The sequence below is a fragment of the Leuciscus leuciscus genome, assembly GCF_965113295.1.
Source record: "Leuciscus leuciscus genome assembly, chromosome: 2".
Lineage (NCBI taxonomy): Eukaryota > Metazoa > Chordata > Actinopteri > Cypriniformes > Leuciscidae > Leuciscus > Leuciscus leuciscus.
Genome location: NC_138726.1, coordinates 21,382,317 through 21,400,181, shown reverse-complemented (window position 1 = coordinate 21,400,181; position 17,865 = coordinate 21,382,317). Strand labels below are relative to the sequence as shown.

Here is a 17,865-nt window from a genome sequence, read left to right as displayed (position 1 = left end):
TATTATTCACAAAGAGCATGATTGATAATGCAAATGTGTCCAGCTGCTAGGGTTGGCAGGCAGAGCGGGTTAGCAGAGCCGCTCCCGGGGTTTTGCCTCGAATCGCAGATCCGCATTAGATCGTGTCCCCTGACACAGAAGTGGCGTGTGGGAAGACCTCACTTCTGTAGATGCTTTCTCCCAGACGCTTGTTTGTGTCCTTACTTACAATCAGTGATCCGTATGGTACTGAGAGGTCCACTGGGACAATGGGATGTGCAATGGCTTTGTTTTTGTCTATCAAAATGCCCGTCAATACAACATGAGAAATCTGCGTAAACCAGAAATCCGATCGCCATGCTTAGTAGCACAGCACCCCCTTAGGACCAGAACATGCAATGTAACTAAAAATATCATTAAAACCATGAAACAGAAAACATTAAAAAGACATCCTCATCAAATTATAGTAGAATCTCAGGTTGAATGTTCTTTATTGGATATAAATAATACATTTGACAACATTTTAAAGAAATGATAAATGTATTGTCCAAATAATATTGAGTAAACAGTGGTGGTGAAGGCTACAAAAATATCTTTATAAAAAAAAAAATACAACTACTTAAGTCTTCAGAAGTCAATCACAATTCATGTTATGAAGCATTAAGTAAAATATATATAAAAAAAATAAAAAAAAGTAAAATAGTGAATAGTGGGATATGACTAAGTATGACTATTTGATTTTTTTATTGCTCTGACGAACTGGATACTAACCAACCTGATCTCATGGGAAAACTATTTTACTTGGTTGCACTTTCATATGAATGTGTATGAAGGGATTCATATGAAAACATGATTTAAAAAAAATAAAAAATAAAAAAAGGAAGCATGAAGTTCCACCCCTAACCATAACAAATTTGGGATTGTACAAATTCAAACAAATTAGCCACCACTTCGCTAAAACGTAAAATAGTTACAAATTGCTGTGATATTGTGCTAATATTACCAACAATGTATCAGTTCCTGTTTAGTGCATTTCTTCAGAGCAGCATTTCTAGTGCATTAAATCCTCAAACAGGATGACTGAAATAAGACAAAATTATTAAATGAATTAATAAGGTGACAACACATTGTGGCACTTACTGCATTACATGTGTGTTATGTTTTGGCTCAATCAATAACACTTACAAAATCACTGTGCATATTTTAATTTTAATTTATTTTTATAAATTGTATTTATTTGTTTGTTACTTACTTTTACTGCTTGTCTGCCTTCTTGAAGAAATTTGACTATTAAAAAAGAATAGATAATATATAAGACAACTAACTGGGTAAAACAATCTGCTGGCTAAGTATTATAGAATTCTTGAGGAACAGTACATGTACAAAATGTCCCTCATAAACTCACATTCTGTCCTTTAAGAGGTTTGCTGTAGAACTCTGTGTCCAGTTGCTGGCTCGCTCTTCGACACTCGTTTGCAGATGCAGCTACACAGAATACACATACAGTACATACATACATACATACATACATTTAGCACCACAGGGAAACTTCTCCACCTCAGCCCTCCAATAAACTATCAGACACTTTTATCATGAGTTTACAGAGCTTAGTAAGGGGTGGCTGGCTCTAGATGGTACTTTGACAGTCATATAAATCCCAAAGACACTCTTACAGAAGTATATAAAAGGTACTACGTCTTCTCAAAGACTTCCATTTTTCCCAGACACAGAGACTAAAACCCTTGTGTAAAAACCATTCTTCTCGCTAACAGTTCCCCTGAGACAAACAAAAAAGCCGCATTGCCACAGATATGGAGGAGACAGATACAGAGATAAAGTAACAGCAACAAAAAAAGTTTTCTTGCTTTCATGACAGGGCACTTACTTGGCGTGTGATGAATAATGCTGATTTTATCTGATGGAGAGAAAAGAGGCCTGTTAACTGACATACTATATATTTCCATTTCGTCTTGCTCACCCACGGTGACTTTATTTTTTCTGTCATATTCTCGCTGTAATCTTTACAGCAAGGATTATATCTCACTGATCCATGAAATGTTTTCTCCCAACTGATTGGCTCTGGCTCTATTTTGAGATTGACAGATAGACTTATAAAAACACCTTATAAAAACACCTTTTTGTAAACTCTTGGAAGCATCAAAGATAAATTTCTAGGGCCTTGTGTCAGACTTTGTATGAGAGATTTATCTCAAATTTATTGAACAGATGCAATAAACCTACCATAGACACTTTCATCATCCTCTCTGTTGCTGATGATACTTGCCCTCAACTGCTGTATTTTCTCCTGTGGAAAACAATTTGTTGAACAGGCTTTAATATGCACTTTTTAGGAGCATACCAAGATGATTCAAACATGTATTTGTTGGTAGTTTATAGAGCATAATATATATATATATAGTAAAATATATTTTTTACAGTGTATGTAGTTACTGTAGTAATCGCAATAACTAGGTATTTAAGCCTGAACTTAACCTTAACCCATCTGCTTATTTTACTCATTACTTTCTTGGGTAAGTACACTGTAAGTGCACACATTGTACTGTAAAGTGCAAATTTTGAAGTATGTCTGCTGTGCAGGTTGAGGGGATGCACTTGTAAAAAATAACCTCTTACAGCAGTAATGATGGAGATGACTCAGGTGTGCACAACTAAAACTCTCATCTACAGTAATTATACACTAGTATATACTAGTATAATATATAAACTATAAGTATAAATAATATTTGTGTATCAGTCCCTTTATACACAGTATAATTGCACTTTATTTCGACATTCCACTTAAGGCATTCTACTAACTATAAGTAACTTTGCAACTACATGTCAAATAAATAAATAATTTGCAACTACATGTCAACTTACTCTCATTAGAGTATTAATAGACTGTTGGTTGGGTTAGGGTTAGTAGAATAAGTTGACATGTAGTTGCAAAGTTACTTATAGTTAGTAAAGTAGACTATCGAAATAAAGTGTTACCCATGGTTTTTATACAGTACATTTACAGTCCTCGGGCCCTATATTTTAATGATCTAAGCACATGGTCTAAAGCGCAGGGGGCAAGTTCACTTAGGGTGTGTCCGAATCCACTTTTTCTAGTTTAACGACGGGAAAAATGGTTGACACGCCAGGCGCATGGTCTAAAGGGGTTGTCCCTATTCTCATAATGAGTAATGGGTGTGTTTTGGGATTTACGTGCGTTAAACCAATCAGAGTCTCATCTCCCATTGCCTTTAAATGCCAGTTGCGCTGGCGCCAAGGCAGATTTGATTTTTATATGATGGAATTTGATAGTGGAAAGACCGAACGCGTCTCCAGAGCGCAAACGGAACTGCTTGTGCGCGAGGTAAAAGTGTGCAAGCAGACCATCTACGGAACAAGCTGAATTCCACCATATCTTTATGTACACAATAATAATCTTTTACATTGTAATCCTTTTATTTTAAATATTTGGCATGTTTGAGTGCTGCTGTGCGTTTAATAAGCAGAGTGTACGCCCGTTGTGGACCCACCTATAGGCGCACATTACTAACCATTAATTTACTTTAGACCAGGTTTCAATTGGTCAATGGCCCAGTCTATTTCTGTTGCCTCAAAATAGCAGCGCGCCAACAATGCGCACAATGCCCATGGGCGCACAAATGGGTGCAAATGCATTTGCTATTTAAACAACGTGAAAATGATAACTGCGTCGGACTGAAACTAGCAAAAAACACTTTTGAAAAAAACACACGCTGCATTGCGCCAGGTGTAAGATATAGCCCATAGTGTCACTGTTATGTTCAGTTAATTTCAGTTTTCATGGACTTCTAGTTTGTTTTCATTTGTCACATGTGCTCCTTTCTTTAGATTCCGCAGCTCTTTACTTTCCACGGTTACTAATATTATTTAGGTTTAGCTGTTCACCTGGTTATCGTTCACATATATGTTCCTATGTGTTCCCTTTGAGTTTGTCCGGTCTCTTTTCAGTTAAGTGTTTGTTTCCCGCTACCTGTTTGGATTTACACCTATTTGGATTCTTATTTTAAACCTTGTATTGGAACTTTATTCGTCTTTGTCTTCATCAGTCTGCCGATGCACACTCGTTACACCTTGTATATTACATTTGTACCTACAATATGTTGCATGATCCACTGCTGTCAGGTAGAAATATTTTTATTTCATTCTTGCCTTATGTTTTAACTTTAATAAGAAAAATTACAATAAAATTGACTGTTTCTTCACTTACAGGTACTTTTATGTCCTAGGAGTGATTTGTATTAAAACTAAAAGATTTTTCTTTTGTTATCAAGGTATAATTAAAATTATAAGAAACTTTTTCTATATACACACACACACACACACACACACACACACACACACACACACACACACACACACACACATATATATATATATATATATATATATATATATATATATATATATATATATAATTGTGTATGTGTGACATTTCAAGATTGCAGAAATTGTATATTTAAATGAACTATTCCTTTACAACTAAAAGATCCAAAGAGAAAACAAGTTGGTTCTTCTAATCTCAAAGCTGTGGGGAATGTGGAGCTTTATTAATAATCAGACCTTATCAAGGATAAACCCTGGGTGAAAAAATCTGTGATGCTTCTGCACACTTTAAGACTCATCTCCGTTCCTTTCTCGCAGTTTATGCTGGTTAAAAAGGCCTAGAAGAGGACACTGAAAGGAAATGTGTAATACTATGGCACTTCATGAATGGCTCATGTATATGTATATGATATGCTGTGTTTAGTTTTCGCCTAACGTGGCGCTGTGCATTATGGCCAAACATCTCCATTTTGGTCTTGTCTGTCCAAAGGACATTGTTCCAGAAATATTGAGGTTTGTTCAGATGCAACTGTGCTGCCATGTTCTTTTTAGAGAAAAGAAGCCCTTCCAAACATGTCATACTTGTCCCGTCTTTTTCGAATTGTACTGCCATGAACTTTAACAATTAACATGGTAACTGAGACCTGTAGAGTCTGAGGTGTAGATCTTGGGGGTTTTACAATTTCTCTGAGCCTTGCAAGGTCTGACCTTGAGGTGAATTTGCTGGGACATACACTCCTGGGAAGATTGGCAACTGTCTTGAATGTTTTCCACTTGTGAATCTTCTAAAATAATGGACTTCAAATTGTTTGGAAATGGCTGAATAACCCTTGCCAGATTGTGTGTGTGTGTACACACACACACACACACACACACACACACACACACACACACACACACACACACACATACTGTATATATATATATATATATATATATATATATATATATATATTATAATAATTATTATTATTATTATTAATAAATTATAACAGTCCCACACTCGTGGAGCCTGACATTTTGCCCAACAAAAACACATAATAAAAATTTTGGCAAAACGTGATTTGTTTCATGATAAAAAAAAGTTGTTGATGTTTATTTCCAAACATGTTTACAATGTAATTTCCACCACAGAATGCTATTAAACACAATGCAAGGTTTAATATGTGATTAAAGTGACATGTTAAAATACTATTATAATACACAAACTAGGATTGTGGTATTTTAAAGAGAGATACACATAAACATGTTTTTGAAATAAATTTGCTTTCCTCACCTGTTGGACACTGTCCATTCCCTTCTGAAGCCTTTGCCAGTCATTGAATCGATCCAGAGCATCATCTATACTTAGAGTGCCCATCTTCACCTCCTCCTGAAGTTTGATCAGCTCATCCAGTCCTGGCGGCTGACTGGGCACAAAGGTGTCATAAGTGGACGAGATGCTATCCCTCTGCCTCGCTGTCACAATGGAGACCACAAAGTAGTTAAAATGTTGGACATATGATTTATCAATATTTAGTTATTATTTAAACTCAGTAGGAATATTAAATGCTTACAGCAGATCCAAAACATGAAATCTCATGTCATTTCATAGTGTATACTGCATAAAACTATTCAATTTTCAGACAAACAAATCTTACCCTGTCTAGTAGGAAGAGAGTATAGTGTTTCAGCATCTCCTTGGGACTTTTTCTTTTGGAATACTGTTAAAGAAAAATCACATAAATACAGCACTATTATAGTTGTGGTTATTGCTTCCACACTGCATCAGTATACCAAACACATCTGAGAATGAGTCTGCATTATCCTGGAAAGTCCACAAGGTGGAGGCATGTATTAAAAAACATTCAACTCCCCCAGTTCCACAACAAACAGCATGAATGTTTCAAGATATGAGGTGTGTCAATATTGGATTATAATTAAATGTTTAATTATATATATATATATATATATATATATATATATATATATATATGAAACAGTTTCACAATCCTCATTGAAATAGTTGAATGAAATATAAACCCTAGTAAACCCTACAAAATGGACATTTTTTGACCCCCATTAGGAACGCAGATTATAAATCATACAGAATGTGTTTGTTTGTTTTTTTGTGTGTTTTTTTGGCAAAACTTCTCGTCCGAAATTTTCGTACATTAAAAAGTAAATACGACCTCACGTTGTGTCAATCACGTTTAAGGTCCTTGCACACTGAGTCCGAAATTTTCGCATGCGTTTTTTCGTATTAGTCATTCGGTGGTTTTGAATTGTCAAAACACCATTCAAAATGTTTGCTACGGATGCGAAAAACGCAGGAAATCGAACCTGATCCGAATTGTTTTATGACGGACGAGACTGATAAACTCTTCCCAACCCCCTCTGAACCCAACACACGCATACAGTACATACACTCATCTTGCTTACCGCAGCACTGCCACACAGACACAGTATAATGACAAGGAAATATGACTCTAAAACAGTAGCTAAAACTACACCCTAAAGACTTGTTCAACAATCTGTGAAGAGAGTGATGATGTATGATGTACTTGGTTTCATCAGTTTCAACCACTCATGTAACGAATTTAATACAAATGGTTCATGGAAAATAACATGCCTCAAGTTTTTTATTACTTTGCTTTTTGCACACTATATTTAATGTGCTCTGATGATGTATGTGAAATATATACAAGGCCATTTAAACTTTAAATTCTTTCTAAAACTTTCACTAAACGTCAGTGATTAGTGGCAATCAGTGTTTAAAATGAACTATGAAGACTCCCTCCATGATATAAATACAAATGCCCAGATCATATGAATTTGATGTAAGCCTGTTGTGATGTCTGTATATAATACAGAAATATATACAAAATGAGTTTGTATATCAGAAGGAGGGGATTTCAGAGAGAAGCTGATAAGAACTATCCTGAAAAAATAGCACATATCTTTGGCCTTCTTTTTGTCCACCATTCTTCTTTTTTCCTTCTCCTCATATTTCAGTCCAATAAGAAACCTTAGCCAAGATTTTGATTGTCAATAAAAATAAATAAATAAATAATAATAATGTCTTCAGTACTGAACTTCTACAACCGAGATTTTAAAATCTGAAAAAATACAGACAGACGAGCAGATAGGGACACTACTACAGACAGACAGAAAGAAAGATAGACATATAGATAGATAAACAGGCAGACAGACAGACAGATAGAGAGAGAGAGAGAGAGAGAGAGAGAGAGAGAGAGAGAGAGAGAGAGAGAGAGAGAGAGAGAGAGAGAGAGAGAGTTTTCTGAATGTGAGTCATTGCAGTGCATATGTTTTAATCTCTGCATTAAAATATGAGGCTATATTACAAGGCGGCCATAGCAACACTAGCTAGTTACCATCTGTTTCATGCAAAATAGCTTCTGATAGTGTTGTAAATATATCTTGTTGCTTTGCCTTACAGTGTCGTTCAAAGGACACATATATCAAGCATAGCATCAGTTCTAGCAGGTCAAGTTAGTCAAGCTCGCATCAGCTGACTCTCAGCTGATCCATGCCTACCTATAGGAATACGACGCCTATCACTGTATTCATATAAGCTCCTTCAGTATTATCAACAGCTATCATATTTCTCAGGTACCAATTCCCTCCTCCATCCCCAGCTCCTCCTCTCGTCAGTCAGGATTTGGCATTCTGATTCCCCCTGAATCAGACTAACATTCTCTTATGTTGTACAATACAATTAATTAATGATATCTGCAACACATTCACGTTGGTTCTGTTCTGTTTATCCAAAGGGGTGTTATTGCTGCTTGCACTGCTCTTATCCATGATAGGCTGCATGGATCCGCAGGGAGTTCTTTCCCAGAACAGAACCATACCGCCAATCCAAACTGTATGCTAACTGTCAATCGTATTTGATGATAGTGGTCCTGAAAAAAACTGGCTCATACTCACAAACACTAGGCTTTGCTGCTCAGACTCTAGTGTTAAATATGAGAATAGTGACAAATATAAGGCTATTAAAAATGCTGTATGCCTCCAAAGAAACAGTGGCAATTAGCTAGAGACATGGCTATGGACACTTGATGTGTTGTAACTTTTAGTTGCTAAGCAATTGTTCCTCTGTGAGTGCTGGTCAAAGGTGATGCAGGAATTGCGTGTTTTATTGTTTCACAAAAATAAGACAAAAGTTATATCTGGAATTATTCTCTGAATTTGCAAGGAATGTCTAAAAGGGTTGAATACTGTTGTTCATGAGATCTTTCGGTCATAACTAAAATGATTGTGATCTAGGAAGAGTACTGCTTCTTTTATGCTTTATGAATACAGCTCAAGAACTGTGTAAATTATTTATAAAGCTCTAACAATACAAGTCACTTGGCACCTTCATCTAAATTAATTATTAATGAAACTGAAATTGAACATTTTAGAATGCTGCCTGTGATGAACGGTCCATATTAAGGTCTCTTTTCTCCCAGTCTATTAAAGGATTATAGGGGAAATAACAGTCTGAAATATTAAGTATTTATAAACACTGAGAACTGACTGAACTGGGCCAGCACAGCACACCATCCATTTTAATAGGCAAAATTGAAGGAATCATTTAGACAAGCATCAGCTCTTGGAATAATTGTTTTATATGTTTTGATGTCACAACAGATATTGAATAAGTGAATTTGCTGTCAGTGTCACCAATCCATTAAAAGTCCTCAATTGGCAAACAAACTCTGCATAAATAATAATAATCATTTCTTGATCTTAATTAAAATAGAAAATTCAAACCTTGTGCAATGAAAGGAGTCTTGTCCTCCGGGGTGGGAAGTGAATCAGGCCGTGGGGTCGGTGCAGGGGGGCGGTTCACTATTACCACAGGGCTGCTGGATGTAAGGATGGTGTCATACTCTTCCTCATTTCTACCCAGAGGAGTATAGACATTCTCATCTTCATTGTTTTGGTGTTCCTCATTAGGATCACCCACCCGAAGATTATCTGTGTAAAGAACAGCAGGGGTAAATTTATTGTCTGTGTTTATATGATCTTACTTTTATTAATACGATACAGTGAATGACAGTCCTCTGTTGTCTTCCAGAGATGTACAACTTGGGCAGTTATGCATTATGATTAATTTACAGCACAGCAAAATAAAATGTTTTGAATTTCATAATGAACTTGGGCAAGCTCTGTGCTGACTCAATTTATTTTCCATGACTGAAATGCTGAATGAAGGAAGTGAAATGAAGGCTTCCTTTCAAGGATACTACAAATTGAGACATCCTTCTAAGATGCTTGATGATGTTGGAACTGAGGTATGCAGCCATCTAATCGAGAAATACTCAAATGACTGTCTTAAAACCCCCTGGGGTCGGCTATAGAGCCGGCGTGATTGGCTCGCTTTTTTTCTTATCAGTGCAAAAGAGATTCAAAATACTCTGTTGACTTTGATCTTGCATACAAGTTTCATACATCAATCGATCCTGTTAAGTGTGTTTTTTTTTTCTTTGTGTATACTCACAATAAAAACAACGTGTTGTGCTTTTTGCCAAATAAAGAAAAATAAACATGATGTGAGTTCTGCTTTCTCTCTGTCAGTGAATTCCATTCTGAAACGCGTCCGAAAATGAACTGTAACTCAGCGAATACAGACACACAGGCATGAAGCTTGAATTCTCTTCTTTTAAATGAAGTAATTTTTATAAAAAACAAATATTCACAGTTGTAATATGTGTGAAAAGAGAGAGATGTCAGTCGTTCTCATCTCATCTCATTAAGTTTTAATGTGACCCCGCCCACGGAGAGCGCGCGCTATTCAAACGCAAATTATCTGAGGCATCCATGCATACCTGTGAAACGCCCACATCAGCTGGATAACACACACAGCGAGTTCACTTTCAGACTCGTGTACTTTACGACGCTGTGAGGAATAATACTATCTTAATAATAATCCTGGAAAATTTACCTCAGAACTGCTGGAAGTTTCATTTCGAGGAGCAACAGATCCAGGAATAGGTCAGTTCTATATTTGCTTTGCTCTAATCGCAAGTGTCTGTACACTCAAAAAGACTGTTTAAATATGAATCGCGTTTCTGTGTGTGAATGAATGAATGCACAGATGCGCGCTGTTGTGTAGCTACAGCTGGCAAAAATACTGTTTCAACATGAATCGCGTTTTTGTGTGTGAATGAATGAACAGCTTTTACCAAACTCTATTGCTATACTGAGATGAGTAAAAATCGACTACAAAAATCAGATAGATTATAAAGTTTTTACTCTAAAATACTGCCACATCAAATAAGCTTATAATGTTCCCAATTTCTGCTCATGTTAAATATATATATACTATGTTTTGTCAAAAATAAAGTCATCAACTAAGATGTTATTATAGTGTTTGTTCCAATGTAGGCTATATTCAAACTAATGAATCCTTAACTTTGAATTACGTATGATAAAATGTATTATTTAGTTTTTACAAAGAAAGATTACACTGGACATATTGTTACAATTTTAATTGTTGTTGTAATTGTATAACCTTTTTAATAAAATAGCAAAAAAAAAAAATATATATATATACAATGATAGGTGTAAACAAAATCTTAAAAGGTCAATATAAGCCTTCTCTTTAAATGATTTTTATTGTGTTTTATTAGTGACACGTTTGGGTAGAGAATATATTCCAAATCTGAAAATACAGTATGAGAACAATTAACTGCACAAATACTAGAAATGTTTACCTTGGATATTATACAATTTGCAAGCACAATTTGTGGAAAAAACAACAACAACTGTGAACCATATATATATATATATATATATATATATATATATATATATATATATATATATATATATATATATATATATATATATATATAAATATAAATATACACTCACCTAAAGGATTATTAGGAACACCTGTTCAATTTCTCATTAAAGGAGAAGTTCACTTTTAAAAAAACTTTTGCTGATAATTTACTCACCCCCATGTCATCCAAGATGTCCATGTCTTTCTTTCTTCAGTCGAAAAGAAATTAAGGTTTTTGATGAAAACATTCCAGGATTTTTTCACATATTATGGATTCCATTGGGACCCAAACGGTTCAAGGTCCAAATGACAGTTTCATTGCCGCTTCAAAGGGCTTTAAACGATACCAGACGATGAATAAGGGTCTTATCTAGCGAAACGATCGGTCATTTCAAAAATAAAATAAAAAGTTGACGTTTTATAAGCACAAATGTTCGGCTTGCTCTGTTCTGTGATGCGCGTTCGTGACGTCACGTAATACGCAATTACGTTGAAAAGGTCACGCTTGAAAAATTGAAGAAAATGTTCTTTTTGGCTTTTTAATATTAAAACACTCAGGATGCGCACACGAAATGGGCATTTTAAACGATAAACTGACACAAATACATTTGAAAATGTTTATATGGTCCTCCTTCCGCACATTTGTAAACACATCAAACTTGACCTTTTCAACGTAATTGCGTATTACGTGACGTCACGAACGCGCATCACAGAACAGAGCAAGGCGAACATTTGTGCTTATAAAACGTCAACTTTTTATTTTATTTTTGAAATGACCGATCGTTTCGCTAGATAAGACCCTTATTCATCGTCTGGTATCGTTTAAAGCCCTTTGAAGCGGCAATGAAACTGTCATTTGGACCTTGAACCGTTTGGGTCCCAATGGAATCCATAATATGTGGAAAAATCCTGGAATGTTTTCATCAAAAACCTTAATTTCTTTTCGACTGAAGAAAGAAAGACATGGACATCTTGGATGACATGGGGGTGAGTAAATTATCAGCAAAAGTTTTTTCAAAAGTGAACTTCTCCTTTAAAGGTCCCATGACATGCTACTTTTTGTAGGCTTTAATATAGGCCTTAGTGGTCCCTAGTACTGTATCTGAAATCTCTTTCCAAAAATTCAGCCTCGGTGCAGAATTATAGCCACTACAAGCCAGTCCCAGAATGAGCTTCCTTCAGACGGGCCGTTTCGGTGTTTGTAGCTTTAAATACTAATGAGGAGGAGAAAGGCGGCGCAAGGTGGAGGGTGGGTGTGGCCTTGACCATCTTGCGCAACGGTAACGTGGCGTGCATGTTTACGTTGGATATATTGCAATGGCACGAAGACACGCAGTCTTTCAAGCATTTCAGTTTGACCCAGAATCTGATCCAGATGGAGAAGCAACGGATGAAGAAGTTGCAACTCAGCGGCTCCAGCAGGACGTTTCCGAATGGTTAGTTTAAAATATTATGTCTGGATACGGTACTTTATTCGGATGGTTTACAGTTATTATCATGTAGCTAACGCTAACCTACTGTTGCCTTTTCATGAGAGATCTGTAACGTCTGTAATTTATCTTATTACAATTACATCAAGCTCTGCGATCTTGAAATGCGGATATCGCGCGCGCCATATAACCAACAGGAAAACGGTTATCCAAATAACAAAGACGTGTACAACACTCGCGTTACAGTGTGTGTATTCACACACATAAACTGCATAGCTAATGTTACAGCCACATTCTACGTGTAAAATCTAGGTAACCATAAACAGTAAAGCAACACACTTATATATCATTAGTTGACTTAACGTTACTTGTCCGAGGTGTGTAGCTGAGTCAAAGAGAGTGATCCAGACTTTAGTTTCAGACGTTCAGCAAGCCCAGCTCTGTATTGACCCTTCGGTGTTCATTTGTACATCCAATTATTGAGCAATTGTTATGCTTCGCTCGCTCAAAAGCCATGATATCTCTCGTGGACAAACTAAAATCGCGCGCGCGTTTCTACTTCCTAGCGCATTTTCTCATGGGCGGAAAATATTCTCTGAGCGGGCAAAGCAGAGACAGGGGAGGTAACATTTCCTCCTTATGACGTCATAAGGAGGAGATTCAAGATCAGCGCGTATGAGCCTCCATTTTCTCAAAGGCAGAGAAAGATAGCAAAAGCTCGATTTACACCGATTGAAATTTTTAGAAACTTGGGGACCATATACAGGCTAGGGGAACTCATATTAATGTTAAAAAACCTCAGAAAGTGAAAATTTCATGTCATGGGACCTTTAAGGCGAGACACTACAGGTGAATAGGGTAAAATTGTTAACTTACAGATATCACCATCAAACTTTACCAGTTGATTACTCACATGAATAGGAGAAAAAAATGCATTGCAAGTTTTCTGTAATTAAATTTTTAAATATGCTAATGAGGCTATATCTAATTAAATATGCGGTAATTTGCATATATTTTGAAGTGACAAATCTGACCATTGAAAAAAACAAGGTTCAAAATTATTTTTGCATTTTGTTGATATATTCAATGAAAAGACATTATCAGAGGGGATAATGAATATCTCCTTTTGTTACCCTGTAAATCAGAAAATACTGCCAATAGCCTTAAAAAATAGATTTCCGCCCTATTTTTAGGCATAAAATGTCATATAAATCAGGCCAAGAATGATATATCAACAAATCCCTCTGGACAAACCTTCACAATATAGTTAGGAATACGACTGTAAAGTTTGGTGTATGTAGGTGCTACAGAAGTGGAACATCGTCACTAGGAGTGTGAGAAAAAACTCATTTTGAGAAAACGGCCTTTAGAGATTTTTTATGGCAAAATAAGTTTGCAATTATCTAATCAACCAATCACATGGCAGTTGCTTCAATGCATTTAGGGGTGTGGTCCTGGTCAGGACAATCTCCTGAACTCCAAACTGAATGTCATAATGGGAAAGAAAGGTGATTTAAGCAATTTTGAGCGTGACATGGTTGTTGGTGCCAGACGGGCCGGTCTGAGTATTTCACAATCTGCTCAGTTACTGGGATTTTCACGCACAACCATTTCTAGGGTTTACAAAGAATGGTGTGAAAAGGGAAAAACATCCAGTATGCGGCAGTCCTGTGGGCGAAAATGCCTTGTTGATGCTAGAGGTCAGAGGAGAATGGGCCGACTGATTCAAGCTGATAGAAGAGCAACTTTGACTGAAATAACCACTCGTTACAACCGAGGTATGCAGCAAAGCATTTGTGAAGCCACAACACGCACAACCTTGAGGCGGATGGGCTACAACAGCAGAAGACCCCACCGGGTACCACTCATCTCCACTACAAATAGGAAAAAGAGGCTACAATTTGCACGAGCGCACCAAAATTGGACAGTTGAAGACTGTAAAAAGGTTGCCTGGTCTGATGAGTCTCGATTTCTGTTGAGACATTCATATGGTAGAGTCAGAATTTGGCGTAAACAGAATGAGAACATGGATCCATCATGCCTTGTTACCATTGTGCAGGCTGGTGGTGGTGGTGTAATGGTGTGGGGGATGTTTTCTTGGCACACTTTAGGCCCCTTAGTGCCAATTGGGCATTGTTTAAATGCCACGGCCTACCTGAGCATTGTTTCTGACCATGTCCATCCCTTTATGACCACCATGTACCCATCCTCTGATGGCTACTTCCAGCAGGATAGTATGTCACAAAGCTTGAATCATTTCAAATTGGTTTCTTGAACATGACAATGAGTTCACTGTACTAAAATGGCCCCGCAGTCACCAGATCTCAACCCAATAGAGCATCTTTGGGATGTGGTGGAACGGGAGCTTCGTGCCCTGGATGTGCATCCCACAAATCTCCATCAACTGCAAGATGCTGTCCTATCAATATGGGCCAACATTTCTAAAGAATGCTTTCAGCACCTTGTTGAATCAATGCCACGTAGAATTAAGGCAGTTCTGAAGGCGAAAGGGGGTCAAACACAGTATTAGTATGGTGTTCCTAATAATCCTTTAGGTGAGTGTAGATATATATTTGGGGTGTAACGATACACGTATTCGTATTGAACCGTTCGGTACGAGGCTTTCGGTTCGGTTTTCGGTACGCATTTTCAAACCGAACGGTTCGTTGGACCCTTTTTCCTGCCGACCAAAATTTCGTTACTTCAAATGTAGGCGCGTTGCGCGTGGCAAGCGCGCTCATAATGTAAAGCCTTGTTTATACTTTCGCCTGGCTCCGCAGCGCGAGTCTCCGCACACTTTAAACAGGCGTTTATACTTGATGCGCTCGCCGTTGTACTATTCTTTGAAACGATAGGGGGCGACTCAAGTAATTATCCTCTAAACCATCAGGAATCAGCGGTTAGAAGAAGAAGCTATACACACGTGACAATGTTAGTACACGGCCACCACCAATACCACACTACAAAAAGAATCGTGTAAAACCCAGTAAACCCTGAGATTATTACTAGTGACAATAAAACTTACTCGGTTACTAACGTAACCTCGGTTCTCTCTAGAGAGGAAACGAGTACTGCGTAAGTCTTACGCTAGGGAAAATCTCTTTTCCGCGAGATACTGAAGCCAAAAAATTAGTACATGATCATAAGTGACTCACAGAGAGCCCAGGAAGAGTGGCTAGAATAGCATCATTCCTATAATGTAGCATCCTATAAGAAACAGTTATAGTGATGGTATTTTATTCAGTCAGGGCGACCCCGGCCTGGACTGATGAATATAGTGGGTCTTACACACTGCCCATAGAGCTGCGCGATCTAAAACGAGCGTTGCTCGAGCCATTTCGGTATTCTGGGCCAGACGCACTCGGGGCAGACAGTACCGATTTTTAGACTGAAAGCAGCTTAGCTTGCAGAGCGGGAACCTCTAGGTTATAAAACCTTATAAATGTAGACGGGGAGGCCCAGCCTGCCGCCATACAGATATCTTGCAAGGCAATCCCACTAGACCAAGCCCACGACGAGGCCACGCCTCTCGTGGAGTGCGCTCTGACACCTAATGGGCACTGCAAGCCCTTAGAGGTGTAAGCCAGCGCTATAGCATCGACTATCCATCTAGATAGACTCTGTTTCGACACGGCGAGTCCCTTAGAACGTCCGTAGAGCGAAACAAAGAGCTGCTCCGTCTGTCTGAAAACAGACGTGCGGGACACATAAGCCCTTAATGCCCTGACCGGGCAAAGGAAGCTGGCGTCCTTCTCCTCGTTAGAGACCGGCAGGGCAGACAGGGAAATTACCTGGGCCCTGAACGGTGTGTTGAGGGATTTAGGGACGTACCCGTGCCTTGGTTTGAGTATGACTTTCGAGTCATTTGGCCCAAACTCCATACACGTCGCGCTCACTGAGAGCGCTTGTAAGTCCCCTATGCGCTTCACTGAAGCGAGAGCCAGAAGAAACACCGTTTTGAAAGACAAGTGTTTGATATCTATTGACTGGATTGGCTCAAATGGGGCACCCTTCATGGCCTCCAAGACCGTAGAAAGGTCCCATATGGGGACTGAGGGAGGTCTGGGAGGATTTAACCTCTTAGCTCCTCTAAGGAACCGAATGACCAGATCGTTCCTTCCCAGTGACTGACCAAGCGTTGGTTTAGAAAACGCTGCTATAGCCGCCACATAGACTTTGAGCGTGGATGGGGCTCTGCCTTCATCCAGTAGCTCTTGTAGGAAGGAGAGAACCTCCGTCACTCCACAGTCCAGGGGTGAAAAGCCGCGTGCTGTGCACCAGCTGGAGAACACTGACCATTTTGAGGAATAGAGCCGTCTCGTAGAGGGAGCTCTAGCCTGCATGATCGTGTTTAACACTCCCTCTGGGATATCAGAGGGTACCCGTTGATGGCCCACGCATGTAGGGACCAAAGCTCCGGGCGAGGATGCCAGATCGAGCCCCTGGCTTGAGAGAGGAGGTCCCTCCTCACTGGTATTGGCCATGGGGCAGTGCTCGTCAGCTGCATAAGAACTGGGAACCAAGCCTGGTTCTTCCAGAACGGAGCCACCAGTAACACTGAGCATCTGCTTTCCCTGATCCGCTCTAATACCTGAGGTAGGAGCGTGACGGGGGGAAAAGCATAGAGCGGGCAGCGGGGCCAGACGTGGGCCAGCGCATCCCTGCTCTTGGAGAAAAATTCCGGGCAGTGAGCGTTTTCTTGAGACGCAAACAGGTCTATCTTTGCTCTGCCGAATGTCTGCCACAGCAGTTGGACTGTCTGCGGATGCAGTGACCATTCTCCTGCTGGAACATTGTTCCTGGACAGTCTGTCTGGTCCCACATTCAGGTGGCCAGGCACATGCTCTGCCCTGAGCGAGCGCAAATTGTGCTGAGCCCATACCAGGAGGCGTTTCGCTAACCTGTACAGGTTTCGGGATGTGATGCCTCCCTGGCGATTTATGTAGGCTACCACTGACATGTTGTCCGAGCGGACCAAGACGTGGTGTCCTGCTATTTGGGGACGAAAGCGCCTCAGCGCGTTGTCGACTGCCATCATTTCCAGGCAGTTTATGTGCAGAAGCTTTTCCCGTTCTGACCACTGGCCGAAAAACGGTCTGCCCTCGAGCAGTGCTCCCCATCCCGAGGTGGAGGCGTCCGTGGACACCACCTTCACACTCGAGGAAGTCCCCAGGCTTACACCTGACTGGTACCAGTCGGTCGCTCTCCAGGGTATCAGTGCTGAGACGCATTTTTGATCGACCTTGAGGCGAAAGAGACCTGAAGTCCACGCTCGACGCGGTACTCGCGCTTGTAGCCAGAACTGCAGTGGGCGCATGC

The 17,865-nt window shown here is 39.1% G+C and overlaps 1 protein-coding gene across 4 annotated transcripts in view; it reads right to left on the bottom strand.

The window, feature by feature from the left end:
• Positions 1 to 671: 671 nt before the first annotated feature.
• LOC309485333 (B-cell scaffold protein with ankyrin repeats-like) overlaps positions 672 to 17,865 on the bottom strand; it is a 111,334-nt gene continuing 94,140 nt past the window's right edge. For all 4 annotated transcript variants that reach the window (XM_082152158.1, XM_082152157.1, XM_082152160.1 and 1 more), the window contains exons 9-16: positions 9,100 to 9,306; positions 5,979 to 6,041; positions 5,615 to 5,796; positions 2,221 to 2,284; positions 1,865 to 1,894; positions 1,385 to 1,464; positions 1,232 to 1,266; positions 672 to 1,059 (exon numbers count right to left, since the gene is read on the bottom strand). In XM_082152158.1, coding sequence (XP_082008284.1) covers positions 1,234 to 1,266; positions 1,385 to 1,464; positions 1,865 to 1,894; positions 2,221 to 2,284; positions 5,615 to 5,796; positions 5,979 to 6,041; positions 9,100 to 9,306 — 659 coding nt within the window. In that variant the 3' untranslated portion in view covers positions 672 to 1,059; positions 1,232 to 1,233. The remainder of the gene's footprint in view (positions 1,060 to 1,231; positions 1,267 to 1,384; positions 1,465 to 1,864; positions 1,895 to 2,220; positions 2,285 to 5,614; positions 5,797 to 5,978; positions 6,042 to 9,099; positions 9,307 to 17,865) is intronic.